The sequence below is a fragment of the Dromaius novaehollandiae genome, chromosome 1 (assembly GCF_036370855.1).
Source record: "Dromaius novaehollandiae isolate bDroNov1 chromosome 1, bDroNov1.hap1, whole genome shotgun sequence".
Classification (NCBI taxonomy): domain Eukaryota; kingdom Metazoa; phylum Chordata; class Aves; order Casuariiformes; family Dromaiidae; genus Dromaius; species Dromaius novaehollandiae.
Genome location: NC_088098.1, coordinates 147,751,891 through 147,768,009, shown reverse-complemented (window position 1 = coordinate 147,768,009; position 16,119 = coordinate 147,751,891). Strand labels below are relative to the sequence as shown.

Here is a 16,119-nt window from a genome sequence, read left to right as displayed (position 1 = left end):
AGCCTCAAGTATCTGTTCTAAGAAGCCAAATGCATAACATAGATGGTGAACTTTTTGGGGGAATAATTCGGGGGAGAATTTTAGTTTTTGTAAGATCTGTCTCTCATTTACTGCTGTGTTGGATATGTGTGATCATTGAGCCAGAGAATTACAGGGGGAAAAGGGATAGTAGATGGGCTGAGGCAGTTGAATGGTCCCAAAAGATGATTTGGTGTCTCAAATACAAAGATTCCTGAATGGAGTTTGGTAGGTCACTTCAGAACTTTTGCTGAAGATCCTTCTGTCCCTCCTTTTTGAGGCACTTGTCCTGAGTCTTAAAACCTATTTTCCAGGGCTGCTGAGCACTCAGAGATGGCTCTCAGAGTTGCTGGAAGGTCTTCACTGAGCAGTATAAGCTGCTATAAATTGCTAATTGCATTGAATACTGGGTTGTAGGTTTTGCCTGTTTGCACCGAAAGGGGTATTTGGGGTAATTTTGGCCTTGATTCTGTGACTCAGTTTCTCATCAGGTTTTGAACACACTTGGAGGTGTGATATGAATTGGATTTATTAATTCTGGTAAGGTATTGAGGGCCAAATGTGGAACACAATTTAGGTGAGTAACTTTCCTAACTCTTTGGAGCTGGGCTGCTAAATACCTTAAGAAAGCTTGTCTCGAAATGTTACAGTAAAAACAACACGGGAAAAGGCAATGGAAAAAATAATTACTAGGTAATGCACAATTAATGCATGGCATATATTAAGTTGAGGGATACCTTCTGATTAATTTTTTGTTTGGTAAATATGCAATTTTGCAATTTAAAACTTTATGATAGAATAGATACAGATTAAAACAGCAAGGTAAATTTAAGGTTGAGTAGGTTGTTCCAGTACCTGTATCACCTATCCTTTTTGCTTGGCTTTCTAAACTTAATCTTCTTTTAAAAGGATTTTAAATGCAATTTCATTATGGATTATATGTATAACAATGTGGATATTCATAAATCTCAAAGTGTAAAAAATGTATATTGTGTCGTGTAACCCTTTTCTTTGGTTGTGATGGATTTTCTTTGTTACACTTTTACTAGTGCTTTTTCTAATGCAAATAAATTAAGGAATGGCTTTTGTATTGCACTGGCCATTCTTCAGATGGTCAAATTTGCTTTTTGCTGTTCTGCTGCTTTTGAAAAAATCCCTCTTTTTAAGCGCTGAGCATGTTTTTTTTTGCAGTCTGTACCAAATGCTTTTTTTTTTTTCCCCCTGTTTCAGCTATCACTTAGATGTTGATATGTAAAGCAAAATGGCAAAAATCAACACCCAGCACTCCTACCCTGGTACGCACAGACTGTCTGTCAGAAATACTGATGAAGACATTGAAAGGATTGAAAATGGCTTTATCAGGTAATATATTTCTTTCATCCCAGTAAAGAGAACAAAGATTGCTGCATAATTTAATTTATGGTACTGCTGTAGCTCTGTGTTACGGGAGTGTTGACCCAGTGCACTTAACTGACTTTTAACGGTGAGTACCCAAAGTACAGAAGGGACAACAACAGGAAAGTTATTACGACTTGCAGCTGTGGAGCTAGAACCTGTATTACTTCAGGAATAAACCCTATCCTCACATCAGTGGGAATTACACAAACTTGATAAGGAGAACCCCCTTTCTTAAGTAACTACTGAGATTGCAGGGTTGGTGGTGAGAAAGTCTATGGGATTTGGAGAAAAAGGGATCCTCCCAGTGCCGTGCAGTGAAGACCCTTAGGAAGGTTTTTAAAAGTAACATCTGCAAATTCCCTGGCTCCTGTGATAGGGAGCATCTATAGCATATAAAGAATATTGACATTTTTGTACTGGCTTTTCAGAGCCTATCACTGCACAGTAGAACTGTAACAGTTTCTTTGAGTTTACCTTCCTCTGTTTAGGTAGTTTTAAAGTGGGTATTTAAAATATGTCAGTGAGCTTTTACTTATATGTTACACAGTACCAGTCATTTTTCCAGTCTGGAGAAACCCAGTGTGCCTGCAAGAAAATGTGTGATGCTACAGAGCACCTCTGTAGATTGCAAAAGTGGCTTGCTTTTGGCTTGCTTTGATCAACCACCTCAGCTATGTTGGCCTGGTCACACTGTCTCTTGCTGACCAGGTGTGCTCCCAGATTAAAGTACTCAAAAGCCTGTTGGACTGATAGAACTGCCGATATTATAATAATTTTGGATTGCAAGCCTCTAGCATGTAGTATAGATGTGATCCCTGTCCCCATGCAGTATGTCCCTTTTTCTCTTCCTCCATTGCTTACATGGCATCCTCTGATGTGTAGGCATACCTACATTAGTGAAAATGGAGCTGTTTTTATTCTGTCCAGTATGGCCTGCTGGACTTAGTTATACTACCTCATGGTCGTCTTGGGAGATTTGCAAGGGCCATGTCCCTTTGTCTTCATTTACAGCAATACCTCAGAAACAGAGAAAACACAGATCAAAATGAGCCTCTTTCTTTCCTTCTTTCTTTTATGTCCTTTTTGTAGAGAATATCAGTGATTGGAAGCTTGCAGAATGGAATTACTGCCGGTGACGTGAAAGCGTGGTCGTAAATGTAGAATTAAATCATCACAATCAGCTGCAGCTTCAGAGGCAATGACTTAATTACACCAGCTAAAGAGACTGAAATATGAATTGCACTTTATCAGGATGATGATGATCCTGAAATCACATTTATTTAAAACATGCTATTTGCTGTGATTGACATTATTACATGGAGTTTATAGAGGAGTAAAAAGATACAACCTCATTCTGTAAAAGAGATTTCACATTTAATGTTGCTGGATTGCTAAAGCGATTGCCAGTAAGTATATATAACGCCCTTGTAATATAATTTCAAAAAAATCTATACATGTAAAACTACATATGTACTCATTAGAAGACAATGTAGTCTAGACTGCTCAAGCTGTAAGAATGTGATTGGTATTTACCAGAAGACAAATCCGTAATTTATTTTGTAAAACAAAAAAGCATTTCATTCCATTTCATTTTGCAAAAGCAAAGTCTTTTCGCTTGAAATGAAAATGGGAGTGAAGGCTATAGGGAATCTCAGCAAATCCAAAGCAATCAGAGAGATTAAAAGTGGATCTGGAAAGCTGGGATATGAAGATAGTAAAATGTAATCGTTTTGTATATTGCCTGTCACAAACATCAAAAGACAGTTTTCATTCTGAGATCTATAGTAAGGGTTCAGTCATTATCAAACAGAACAGAAACTTTCATCTTCAGATCTTCATGCTGAAGAGTGTTGTGGGACATTGGTGTTTAACCTGCATCTCAGACAAAATTCTGATGTACATTCTTTACTTTCAGATTTGACTTAAAGTACATCTGTACCAAAAGACAGATGCCTATACAAAGTTGTAGCTCTTCTGTCTTGTAGTAAAATTTAAAACTATAGACTTTGGAAAATACAGGTTTTCTAGACTGGTAACATTTCTCCTTTCCCCTTATCTTCCTGTAGCTCCTCTTGGCTATAGTTCAACAAAGCTATTAAGCACATTACTTAGTTCCCATTAAAGTCAGTGGGTGTTAAATTTATGCTTAGTAGTTGGGATGTGCTCAAGTGCTTTTCTGTTGCAGAATGAGGTATTATCAAGGCAAAGCATACACTGAAACAGTTAACAGACAGCTGCTGGTGGTCTTCAAGCTCTCATCCTCTATTATGCTAGAGCAGATGATTCATGTGCCCCTAGTGTTATAGTAAAGTGTGCTATAAATTGAGCCCATTTTGTAAAACAAAAATCAACAAAACAAAAAATAGAAGTGAGGTATTGATTTTTAAAATCCAGCTTCTCTATCGAAGCATCTCACGTAGGAGAGGCAGCAAATTAGCTTATAGGCACAGATTGCCTATCTAGATATTGGACATGGGATTCAGCATTGTAGATGTCTGAATTTCAGTGTCTATATGTGAGTAGGTGTCTAAGTTCCCACTGTCATCAGTGGAGATTTAGTCAATACTAGTAGTCAGTGGAGCCTAGGGAGCTGTTCAGTTTGCTCTGAAGTTGAATAGCTCTTCAGGCTCCTTTGACTATTGATTATGGGGGGTATTCAGTTGCTTAAACATAGGGATCTAAAGCTGTTTGAGCTATCCTAGAGTATCTGACACATCTAGCTGGGGCTAGTGAAAATGAGGTGAGACCTGTGTCCTCTGGAGAGATCAAGTAAAGTACTTTGGGGTATTCCAAATGGTACTAGACTCCTATATTGAGACAACTGAATCAGTCTCTTAAGACCTCAGTTGACTATAATGGAAACTTATATACCCAGCTCATACCTGGAGCCAAATCCTACTCTCGGAAATCTGGCTGATGATACTCATTATTCAGAAGGACTTATGGGAATAAATTAGTCTTCAGAGAGCTGAAGAGAGATATGAGAGCCCTTGAGGCAAGGAGCAGAAACCTCAGCCTCTCTGAGTTGTCTCTAAGATGCACTGACTTGGCTACCCCTGTGAAAATACAACATTTTTTCAGTGTAGGCCCAGGAGGCACCATCATCTGCTGGTGTTTCTGCTTTGTAACCTGCTCTCTGTTTCTTGGTATGCTGCATATTCTCTTCTCATGTGGATTTCAGACCACGTAATACCCTTGGATAGTAATGGCCGTGTTACTGTTTTGTTGCAGATATGAGACTAGCTCAGGGAGACCAGGTGACCAGTAAAAACTGGGACACATGCATTGAAGATGTTACATCAAAAGCTCCATCTAATAACTGTCCCTCTGTATCGATATAAAGCCAATTGACAGATGAGGTGTCTTGTGTCATCTGAACAGGGTTGAAAGAAGTCAGGAATGAGTATCTGAGTTTTATAATATGGAATTACAATAACAGAAAAGTTCATTTTAGATTTTCTTTCTGATTCACATTTGTGTGAATTGAAGTGGAATATGTTTATGATTATGCTGCGTAATGTTGGACAGATGCTTCTGTAAGAGTTGTCCAGCAGAGTCCTTTGTGTATTGTTTTCTGATCCCGTTACAGATATACATAAGCTGTATTTGTAAAAGTGAAATTCAATCTCTTTGGTACTGTTTCGACTGAATGATTTTGATTTTCCTATTTGCACATGTTATATCTAGAACCTTGGAATGTAATACTGAGTTTACCTATAAATTGTTATATTTACTTAAAACATAAACATAATTATGGAAAGTCTTGATGCATGTATAGACTAATAAAAAAAATTGGTTTTGAGAACAGTCAAGCGACAAAAACAAAAATACAGATTTTCAAAATGTCATTAGTTGAGTCCACAATCCCATCCAATTACGATTCCAGCAGTTGAGTCTGAGAGTTCCACCTTTCTCTCCTACAGCTTAGCAGATTTTGTTGGAGTAGCAGAAGGTATGAATTTTCCACTGAATGTGTCTGGTCACGTATTGGTAGGGATCTGACCTGATTCATTTAAATCACTGAAAATTTTTTTGTCAGTTTTATGGGACTCTGGATCAGACCTGAAGGTGATCAGATCAGGTTACACTAAGCATGCCAACTTGTTTCAACTAGATTAAAAAATTAATTTCTTCAACATACTTCTGTCGCTACACACCGAAGGCCACATGCTGAATGGTAGCCAAAATCAAACACAAAGCCTTGGGCATGGCTTGTGGAGCGTGGAGAATGCAGGGTTCTCTGTAGCTGCTGCTAGCAAGAAGACAGGCAGTTGCTAAGATTTCAGAGGATGTTACAGAAGTACAAAATATGGTGAGCTTGGGTAGAGACTATGGAGCGCAGCTTTTCCAGACTGCTGAGGAGTGTGGAGCTGACTGATGTGCACACAGAGGCCTTGACAGCTGCTGTACTTACCTGTGCTGGTAAATGGAGCTACTAAGATGGACAGTATTGCTTTTAGTATCTGACCTAGCTTGTTCAGAGCTCACTCAGCTATCTCTGTACTGTTCTGCATAGTTTTTCTAGACATTTCCTCAAAACAAGTCTGGGATTTGCACTCTTAGCTTTACATTATCAGCAGATGCCCAAGCACAGTAGTGTTAGCAGTAAAGGAAACAGGAACAAAAAAATTTGTAAAAAAAAGAAACAAATGAGGAAGGCTAGTTAATAGTGCCTTTTGGATACCAAGTCTCACCTCCTGCCTGGCTTGTGTTCCTACTCATAAACCAGCACAGTTGTATCAAAATAGAATGATGTTATTTTTATTTCATTGTGCTTCTAGAGGCCAATAAAATTGAAATTAATCTCCCTCTGAGGCTTCAGCAAAAATCTCACTGGCTTGATCTGCTGGGTCTGATCTGTGTGTAGGGTTTTTTTAAGAGACTGACAGAGAATGCAGGCTAAGGATATTCTTTTTTTTAAATTCTGCTTGGAAGGATACCTCAAGTATTTTAATTCATCTTTACTTTATTTTCTGTATTACTGATTGCTTTCTTTTGTGACCCTGATATTTAATTACCTGCATTTAGAGGAAATGTAACAACTTAGTGTATAGTCACTGAAAGCATTTGATTTACTGCAAGTTAGTGAGACACTCCTCATTATCTGAGTCATATAACTGCTTGGACATACACTTTTAACCCTTAAGCCTCCTTGTAAGGCTGTCTGTTTCTTCCAAATACGTTTTTCTCACATCTGAATTCTGAAGCTTAAAACTATTTTCTGAGAACTTTCACTATTTTCTTTTAAAGAAATGTATTTTCAGGACTTAAGACAAAAAAAAATCGGTGAGTAGGAATAGCACTAGCAATGTTAGAATTTGATGCTGTCTAAGATCAGACAAGATGTATATTTTTCTATTAGAAGGAATACACAGACTTTAAAACAGCCAAAGTGGTGCAGTGTAAAAGGCTATCTAATAGTTCAGTATCCTTTCTGCAGCAGGACTGTAAGCAGATGCTTTGGCAAAAACAGGAGGGCAAAATGCAAGTCTCTGCAACATACTTTCTTTCAATACTGTTCCAGTGTCCAGCTCAGGAAACTTTTTGAGCTGAACGTAGTTTCTACATGTCTGGTAATCCTTAATGGATTTCTCTTCCAAGAGTTTGTTCATTCTCCTCTAGAAGCAATATTGACTTTGGCATCCACAGTATTCACAGCACAGAATAAACTAAGTTATGAAGCTTTTTCAGTACCAACCAGTGTCTACTGGTGTCCTCTTATTAGAAGAAAAGAAGAAAACAATTAAGAAATTGAGAATTCCAGGGGTCTCTCAACCTATGTTTTGTGACATGGTTCTTTGTGGAGAAATAATGAAGTTTTAATTCTCTGTTTGTCAATTCCTCTGCTGTGAGTACATACAAAACAATTGCTAATTATCCTCTAGTAAACATTTGAAATGTTGTTGCCAATTCTTAGAAAGTTATTGCAAATATTATTGTAATTGGTCTTTTTCTGACAGTACTGATTACCAGAGCAATGTGAGAATCTTTTTTTGCATTACAAATGGGAAAAAGTGATCCTTAATGAATGTGATGCAGTCTTGCAAAAGTGAATCCTAAAGAAAGAAAAACACAAAGAAAACCCCAGGAGACAAATGAAGAGATCCAGAGCAAGCTTTGATAAAGTCCTTGTTCCAATGAAGCCAGTTTCAAAACTAGAAGAGGAGGTGTGAGGCCAAAGTTTAGTCTGCTTTTCTTAAATCCTAATTATTTTAGTGCTAATAGGCAGTTTACAATTATAGCAATTCATGGGAGTTGGCAGACACCGCACATGGCTTAATGTTATAATCACTATGTGCTGTTGTGTACAGCTGAGCTGTTGTCTTGTTTTCCTCCTTGTGGCAATAGCTTGAAGTGCCTCATCTCATTGCCACCAAAACAGCTTTGAAGATCTGTAGCCTGTTTTGCTTTGCAGTAGGAGAACTTTCCTTTATGAAGCAAGCAGCATTAAGCCTGCAGTCATGCAGCTGGTTGCAAGAGGCTGATATGAAGCGCAGTGATGCTGTTCAGGGCGAACTACTGTAAAATCATCATTTTCCCTTTTAAGTTGGCCAGGAGTGAAAGGGGGAAGAGATGTATGTTTGCTTTGAACCATAAAAGGAAGAGCACTGGTAGGAATTCCAGACTGTTAAACCCAAACAATATCTGGAAAAACAACACTGAAAAAAGCAGTGGGGAGTTGCTTTAAAGCCCCTCAGAGATGTTGGACTCCATATTCAATGAAGGTTGCTGATGCGTTACAGGAAGTGTTAGAATAGCAAATGTTGCTTCCCTGTATCATGTATCTGCACACCACAGAGGTATTGCTGAAATGGGTGCTAGAACCTTACCTGACTTCATTAAGTGTCCTTGGGAGCTTCCAGAAAAGTGGGAGCATAGGATTAGCTTTATGCTTACCATGTGTATGCCATATTTACTAGAAGGAGGATGATTTGCCACATTGTTTTCTGATGCAGTGGTGGAAAGAATTGGATGGGGGTAAATCTGCTGAGAGTGTGTGGAATTGTTAAAAATTCTTAAAAAAATTCGCTGTTGCAGAACCCATTCACTGTGTGAGGATACATCTTCCGAATTGCAGAGGGTCATTTCTGTGGAGGGAAGAGGCCTACCTGAATCCCAGACAAGTTCATTCACAGGCAGAGGAGCAATGGCAAGGTAATGTGCTAAATAATGCCATTTCTATTACCAAGTGTAACATGCTGAAAGAGACTGGTCATAATTTGAAGGTAAACGAAGAAGCGTTGTCACCTTCCAAGGAAAATAGAGTTCACCTGAAGAAAGTCTGTAAAATAAACGGAAGCTGATTTTGACTTTGATTGTGTGCTTATACAATTTTTAGAATCCTAGGGATGCTGAGTGAGCTCACACCAATTAGTCTAAATAAGAGAAAGGATTTATTTACATGATCAGCTCTGAAAATATATTGAATACTGAGGGAATACTTGAAGTGAGGCCAGACTGTAAAGTAAATGAATGAGTGTTTGTTTCTGGCAGATAGCTGATGCAATGTTAGTTCCTATCAAATACGACATAATGATTGTTCTTTTGTTGGTAGTTGGCTCACACAAGGGAGGAGACAGGGGCTCTTGTGTTGGGAGTACAAGGGCTGCTATCTGTTTTTAGAATCTGGTTAAGTTTATGATGCATTGGGAGCCTTACTCAACAAAGTTCGAGTCAGTCCAGGCTAAGCTTTTGCTTAAGTCATTTACTTTACATGGACTTAAACATGTGCCTGAAGTGGAGCAAGTGTTGAAGTTCTTTTCTGAGTTGGAATTTCTGCATCTGGTTTAAATAATTCCAGCTGAGACTACAGAGCTCTGTCTGTCTTCTGATACCGTTGACACATATACTGCAGAACATACTCAGTTTAACCATATCATATTTCAAAGAGCAAAGAATAATTGATTACAAAACTATTGGGTTGGGTTGTCAGATAATAACACCATTGTGTGTATATTACAAAGTCTGCAAGGAATTGGTTTTAGGTAGAAGATATGTGTATATAGGTGTGTGTATGTTGTGTGTAAGCATAAAGCATATATACATATATATATATATATAGAAAAATTGTGATTGAGATTTTCCTTTTAAATCCTTGTTTATATTATTATTCTTTACTCCTTTTTCATAACAGTTTGAATTACATGTATATGCAGCTAGAATTACTTATGCTTAGAACCTACAAGAAAGCCTGCGAAGAAAACGTGAATGCTTAGCAGTTTAGATGTCATGGCAACGTAATATGCCTGTTGAATGCAAATTCTCAAGGGCCTAAAATAACATGGTTTGGCAGACTTCACTAAGAGTTCTTAATTTGAGATATAAAGGACAAAAAAGGTGGAAATAATATGTCATGGCAGAAATCAGAAAGGTGTATTTCTGTGTTCAAAGAGAGAAGCTCTCAATCTTAGTTTGTAAAATTTGTTTGGCTCTTCAACTAATGAGTCCGTGTCTCATCCAAATGTTTTACTTTCTAATGTAATTAAGAATATCTTTATTAATAGTTTTCCTTACTGTTCTTTAAGTGAAACCTGAAGTCTACAGGCAGAGAAAAATTCTGGAGGTTAACTTTATGTTTGCAGCTTTCTTTCAATAGTATGATGAATTTAGTAGTTAATCTCTGGCTTTTAAGTGGAGTTTTATATTTTTCTTTTGTGTCTTCGGTAGGCCTTGAATTCTATCAATTGTTGAAAGTATTAGATGATTTATAGGATACTATCTTGGTGTAGGGACGAGGAACTAGAAATATCTTTTGGGGATTTCTGATATGTGATATTATTCCTGCCTTTTTTGTTCTTTTTATCTCAGAGTAAGAGTTCCCGGGCTAGGTCTTTGAGATGCCGTAGTGTTAGACCCTTGAGAACTGCACTCGAGAAGTAGATGTACTTTATCATAAGATTTAAGTTGATCATATCATCACAGGCCTCTCTGTGGATTCCAAGCATATATAATATTAACCAAGACTGAGAGAATGTAAAGAGATTTCCTTGAGAAGCTCAAAAGCTCTTTGAGAAGTTATGCATTGTTCAGTATTTCATTATGGTATTTCTGAAGCCAGGTAGGGGAAACTGAAATAATACTACTTTTGTCCAAACTGGACTGCTTATGGGAACTATTACAGAATATTGTGTTGGTGGCAAATAAAATCCATGTCGTAGATTTCAGTCTCCATTATTTTCAATTTTTCATAAACGTCATTTACTTTTGAACTTTTCCAAAAAAATACAAGAATCCATAATGTGAATTAGTGGGAACAGAAGAAGAAGCATGATAACAGAGAGGTAAATTAAGGGCGGTGACATAATATTTTGCACATTTTATTCTAGTGCTCTGCTAGAAATTTAGGATTAGGAAACAGTTCTTTTTACACAGCAAGCAAGTTTGTATGCAATAGTCAGTTAATGGTTCTCACGGAGGATTTGTTCTCCTGTTATTATTAATGGTTTGAGATACACACAGTGTGTTAGGTACTGTGGTGAGCGGGTTGTGTTGTCTGCCCGGAAGAATACACAGTCTGTGACGCAGCATGTGAAAATCATCCAAGGTGGAAAGTTAAATATAAGAGTTAGGAAAGATGAGGTTAATAAAACAGAGTCATGAAATTAATTTTGCAATAGATCTACATTCAGACCCTTTAAAATCAAGGGGAAAGTGGCTGAATTTTTATCGTTCCTTATTTAAAAGTTCCTCACCAACTATTCAGCTTTTGTCTCCACTGAATATACCAGGCCTTAAGCATGTGATCCTGTCAGTATTTTATGTCTCCTACTTCTGTCAATCCAGGATCCTCACGTTATCACATAATGTCACAGATTTTCACCAACTTACCCATCTCAACCACTTGGCACCCTACCTTTAATCAGTACTAGTCTGTTGCTCCTGCAGTACTGAAACAGTGGACTAGGGGCTGATGTGTGAGTTCCTTGATCCATTGCGAAAGGTGATGTATGAAACTCTGGGAAGTGACTGGGTTCACAAAGTGAATTCATCAAGCTCCATTCCTGTGGCAGGTGTAGAAGTGGAGAAAAATCCTCCTGGGCTACTCTGTGTGGAGATGGTTTAAGCCATCTGATTTTCTTGTCTGGTTCAATGTTGCATGTCTGTTCCTTGCAGGCTCTCACAATTTATTGTATCTCTGAGGTCATGGGCCATGAGACATTTGCATCATGAAGACCAAAGGCCCGATTCTTTCCTGGAGCGTATCCGAGGGCCAGAGTTCATAGAGGTGTCCAGTAGGCAAAATAAAATCCACGCCAGTCTGGGAGTCGATGAGCAGCCTGGGAGACTGAACAGGTAAGAAAATATGTTTGTACTTTAAGGGAAGATGACTGAGGTTATGCTATTTTCTCTGTGATCAGAATGAGAGCTTTATTTTAGTATATGGTATGGAGTTTAACCTGGGAGATGAACAGAGTATCTAATGAAGTTCAGGAATCTTCACATAACTGAAGTATTACAGCTTTCAGCAGAATTTTTCATTCCCCCTCAAAAGCAGCTTGGCAAAGATCTTGAAGTAGAGGGTTTTGACCATGCTGCTTCAGGCAGAACAGTTTCTCAGAAATAGAATTGTATTGTATGCTGCCCGTGTGGGAAACCTTTTATAAAAGGCTATATTGATCTGTATGATCTGCCAAGTTGTTGTTGCTGAACTCCTCTGCACTGAGGATGAATGCAGTTCCCATTTCAAGGGTTCAGGATGCTGCAAGTTGTGACTTCTCAAGACATTGGTGTTATACACATTCGCAGCTAGTGCTAGGAAACTCCAAACAACTAGTTGTGCAAAATGCGTCACTCTTTAGTTACACCTACTCAACAGTTCAGTTGTTAACATTACAGAAGGCTTCTGATGCAGAAACGAGAAAATCTTTTGGCCGCTGACTGAACTCATTAGCACATATTCAGTCTTTGGTATGGAAGGCAAATGCAGTCTTCTCTTAAGCAGTTGTTTTTTAATAAAACAACTGAGGCTTGCAAGAGAAACCTTTATGTGTTTCCAGTCTTTTGACTTTATGAGTTACTATTACTTTATGAATATATAACTTAGTGATTTAAGTAAAACTCCAACTGAAAGAGGTAAACAAAGTCCCAAGATGCACAGGCTCCCATAGCTTTTTGGATACGTGGGTTGGTAGGTAAGCAGCTCATCAGTCATCTGAGATTTGTATCTAAATCTCAGCTGGTAATTCAGATTAAAGGAAGAACCCTTAAAGGGCAATGCATGGTAGTACAGGTCACCTTGACTTGTGGCAGGCCAGCACAGCCCTGTTATCTTCACTTGATCTGCTCCTTAGAAATTCAGCTCAAGAGCAGAGTAAATCCACATTCCTAACACATTTTGTTGAATTAGCCAGACTGCTATCCTCTAGTCCCTCAAGTCAGCAGGCAAGAGATTTGTCAGACTTCTAGATCAGTAGCAACTGCAGATTAAAAGTCATTAGAGAGGATAGCACTGATCCTGGACCAACAAACCTCTATATAAGGCTATTAGAAGAAGTGAAGTTGGAAGTGTCCATCCTTGCCTTCTCGGATTTACACTGTTGCCATGTGACAGTAGCTCCCAGTTGTGCTATCGTGGAGGCTTAATTCCGCAGCAGTGGTAGGTATGCTTGTTATTTGTCCAGCAGCCTTGGCACTGCATCTGTGAAGAAAACTTGAAAGGATTGAAGAAGGCTTAAAATAGCAGCCAAATGGGTGGAAGGCTATGAATAGTGAGGTGCGTGTTGCCATGCACTAATACACCTGAGAACAAGCTTCAGATATCGGATGTGGTCACAAACGTGTATGCCCAGCACATGATAAAGAGAAACTGGTGCCTTAAAATATTTATGCGAATGGGCTTATTGCAGTCAAAGTTGACCTTCCTAGCCTTATCAGTACATATGTGAAAGGCTAGTAAGTCAGTCTGTCATGTTGGTAAATATGTGTATGAAATGCCAACAGTCTTTTACACTCTTTGATGTGTTTTATTTAAGAAATGCCAACAGTCTTTTACACTCTTTGATGTGTTTTATTTAACCTGCTGCAGTCACTGGCCCTTGGCCAGTTTTAATGTCAACTATAGTAACAACACCAATGAAGAGTAAGTACTGATAACTTCCAAACATCCTTCTGCCACTAGCTCCTTCTCTTTTTTCCTTTTCAGCCTAGCAACATTTGTAGTATAGACTCCTGCTTATCTCTTCCTAAGCCCTTCCTAAGTATATAGTTTAATTACAGAGAAAGATCTTGTTTTGTCAGTTCTAGAAGCATCCTTCATGCTCCCCATGAACTACTTTTTGTCCTAAGTTGCCCTTAGCTCCCCAGGAGTGAATTTGATTAATTAAGCATTTAGTTGCTACCTCCTCTATTTCAGCTGGCTGATTTTACTGCATTGCCAATAGATTTGTTAATGATTCAGTTTTTAAGTGAGATCCATGCATTAATCTTCTCACGATGTCTTTCCTCTGTTAACATACCAGTCCTTTTTGCAGATCAAGTCCCTCAAAAATTTCAGATAGTTACATGAGAAGTTGATACTGAGCAGGGTACCAAAAACACCTTTGTAAGTGCAGTCTAAATGAAAACTGAGCGTCTTTCTAAAACGTGTGTTTTAGTTTAGCCAGACATTCTTAGTGTAGATGTGGAGGGAGTGACAGCTAGGCAATATAATAAGGCTTGTACCACAACAACTCTGACAGAAGCTGGCCTTTGGAATCTATTTTTATATGTTTGACAAGATATCTCACAATATTCCTCCAAAAAGAAGTCTCTTGAAAAGGTGAAGAGCTCCTGTAATTTAAAATCACCCAACACTGATGTTTGTTGCATGTCTTAGACCACAGATGTTTGAGGACTTATCTGCACTGTAGCCTCCAGCAGCAGGTTTGTTCTCATACATGATGATAGTTAGTTTCTTTCATTACTTTTCAGATAAAAAAAAAAAAGATAAAAATCACCAGGGCAGTTTCCGATCATGTCAGAAATATTCAGGAAGTTGTTGGTTTTTGTTCCCAAATACGTCACAGACTAGCAGCATAGCCTACATTTAAAATGACACTGCAAAACCTTCATACACATATCTGAACAAGAGGTCTTCCTTCTCCTGAAGCAACTTTTTGATTTGGTTTCATGACTTTTATAAAAATGAAAATCATTGTGCAGAGAACAATGATAGAAATGGGCAGCAATTTATTCAGTTTGGAATTAAAAAAAAAAAAGGCACTAAAAGCCTGAAACCTGGCCTACTAGTCAGGGCCCAAAGGACCAATTACGATGGAGATACTGCATTTTAATCTTGGTTCTGAAAGTGACTCATGTACCTTGGGCAAAACTTTCATCTAATCAGTGTTTCCTTATTCCTAAAAGAAGACAACACCTTTGTGTCTACCTTCCTGACAGTCTGAAAATTACTTGATTTGCAGAGTACTTGGCAGACGAAAAATGTAAATCTTAGACTCATTCAGAGACTACAACAGTGTTTTTGTAGGGGCTGATGAAGGTGTATTTTCTCAGCCTGAACATGCATGCTCCTTTTAGTGTGCAGAAGACACAGAATAGATGCCGCTGTTGTGCTGTCAAAGGGGATAAGCACAAACAACTGTTTTACTAATTACTGGATTTTAGTTTATTCAGCAGCACTGATGAAGAAAAAAGTTGCAGGTGTTGTTGAAGCTTTGAGTTTTCCAGTGTGTAAAGGACCTAAATGTGCCCGTCCTTGAGGAACTGTAGGTGACACTTTCAAGTCTTTGAAAACGTTGTGAGGATTATGGCCAGCCTTTTCCTTTGAGTGACTTCCATTGCCAGACTACAAGTAGGTGGAGTATGATAACATTACCTCAAAAGGGAGATGAACAGAGAACAAGGAGATGGAGGAGTCTCACATATGAAGAATACCTGTAATTGACAGATGAGTTTGAAGGAAATCATAGGCTAGAGAAAAATAGGTATTGGCATTGGATACCTGTTTCAAAACAAAATGTGGGAGAAAGTTGGAACTGTCAAAATATTCCTTCCAGAGTTCATCACCACTGACACTTTGTGACTGATTCTCCATCTCGGCTTACTTTTCCCTGCATAAGGATGGTCATGAATGTACAGTCGCAGTAACCTTTGAAAATTATGTTTATCCATAGTTCTTCCTTTCCAGTAAGAGGCCAGACATTTGAAGTATCGCATGTTTTTCAAATGAGAAGGAGCTTTAGGGGCAGATTTGATTTGAAAAAGAAGTCATAAAAGTCCAGGAGGCCAATGGTAGAGAAATAAATACCTGAATAGGAGTTCCAGCTGCTATGTAGAAATCAGCTTTGGTAAATGAAACAGTGTTTCTTGGATTGAGGGGCATGTACAGCTAGACGATCAATAAATACTAAGGCTCTATTCTCTTCCAGTTATGCTCCCTGTGATTAGGTTTAGATAAACCGAAGAATGGGGTAAATCAGATTCATCTTTACATCTAGCTCATCACAGTCTAATGAGCTGAAAGCTGTGTATGGCTGAACTCTAGGGAAATCCGTATCTGGGACTAAATCTTGCAGCTTGGGTCTGTGCTGGATGCTGTGGAATGGTAGGATATGCAAAAATAATGGCAGAACTTATGTTGTCCATATATATTGTATTTTATTGTGTGAATAGCACTTAATAAACATGGGGACAATCCTGACTCCATTAAGTCTATACAAAACTCTGACTGATTTCAGTGAGGATGGAATTTCATGCTTAATGCCT

The 16,119-nt window shown here is 38.3% G+C and overlaps 1 protein-coding gene across 6 annotated transcripts in view; it reads left to right on the top strand.

The window, feature by feature from the left end:
• Positions 1-16,119, top strand: part of CNGA3 (cyclic nucleotide gated channel subunit alpha 3) — a 42,253-nt gene that overhangs the window by 10,859 nt on the left and 15,275 nt on the right. For 4 of the 6 annotated variants that reach the window (XM_064501956.1, XM_026103238.2, XM_026103235.2 and 1 more), the window contains exons 2-4: positions 1,249-1,380; positions 8,455-8,571; positions 11,530-11,709. In XM_064501956.1, coding sequence (XP_064358026.1) covers positions 1,280-1,380; positions 8,455-8,571; positions 11,530-11,709 — 398 coding nt within the window. In that variant the 5' untranslated portion in view covers positions 1,249-1,279. Of the gene's footprint in view, positions 1-1,248; positions 1,381-2,505; positions 2,823-8,454; positions 8,572-11,529; positions 11,710-16,119 lie in introns of those variants that run through there. The other 2 variants (XM_026103239.2, XM_064501974.1) reach the window with 2 other exon arrangements.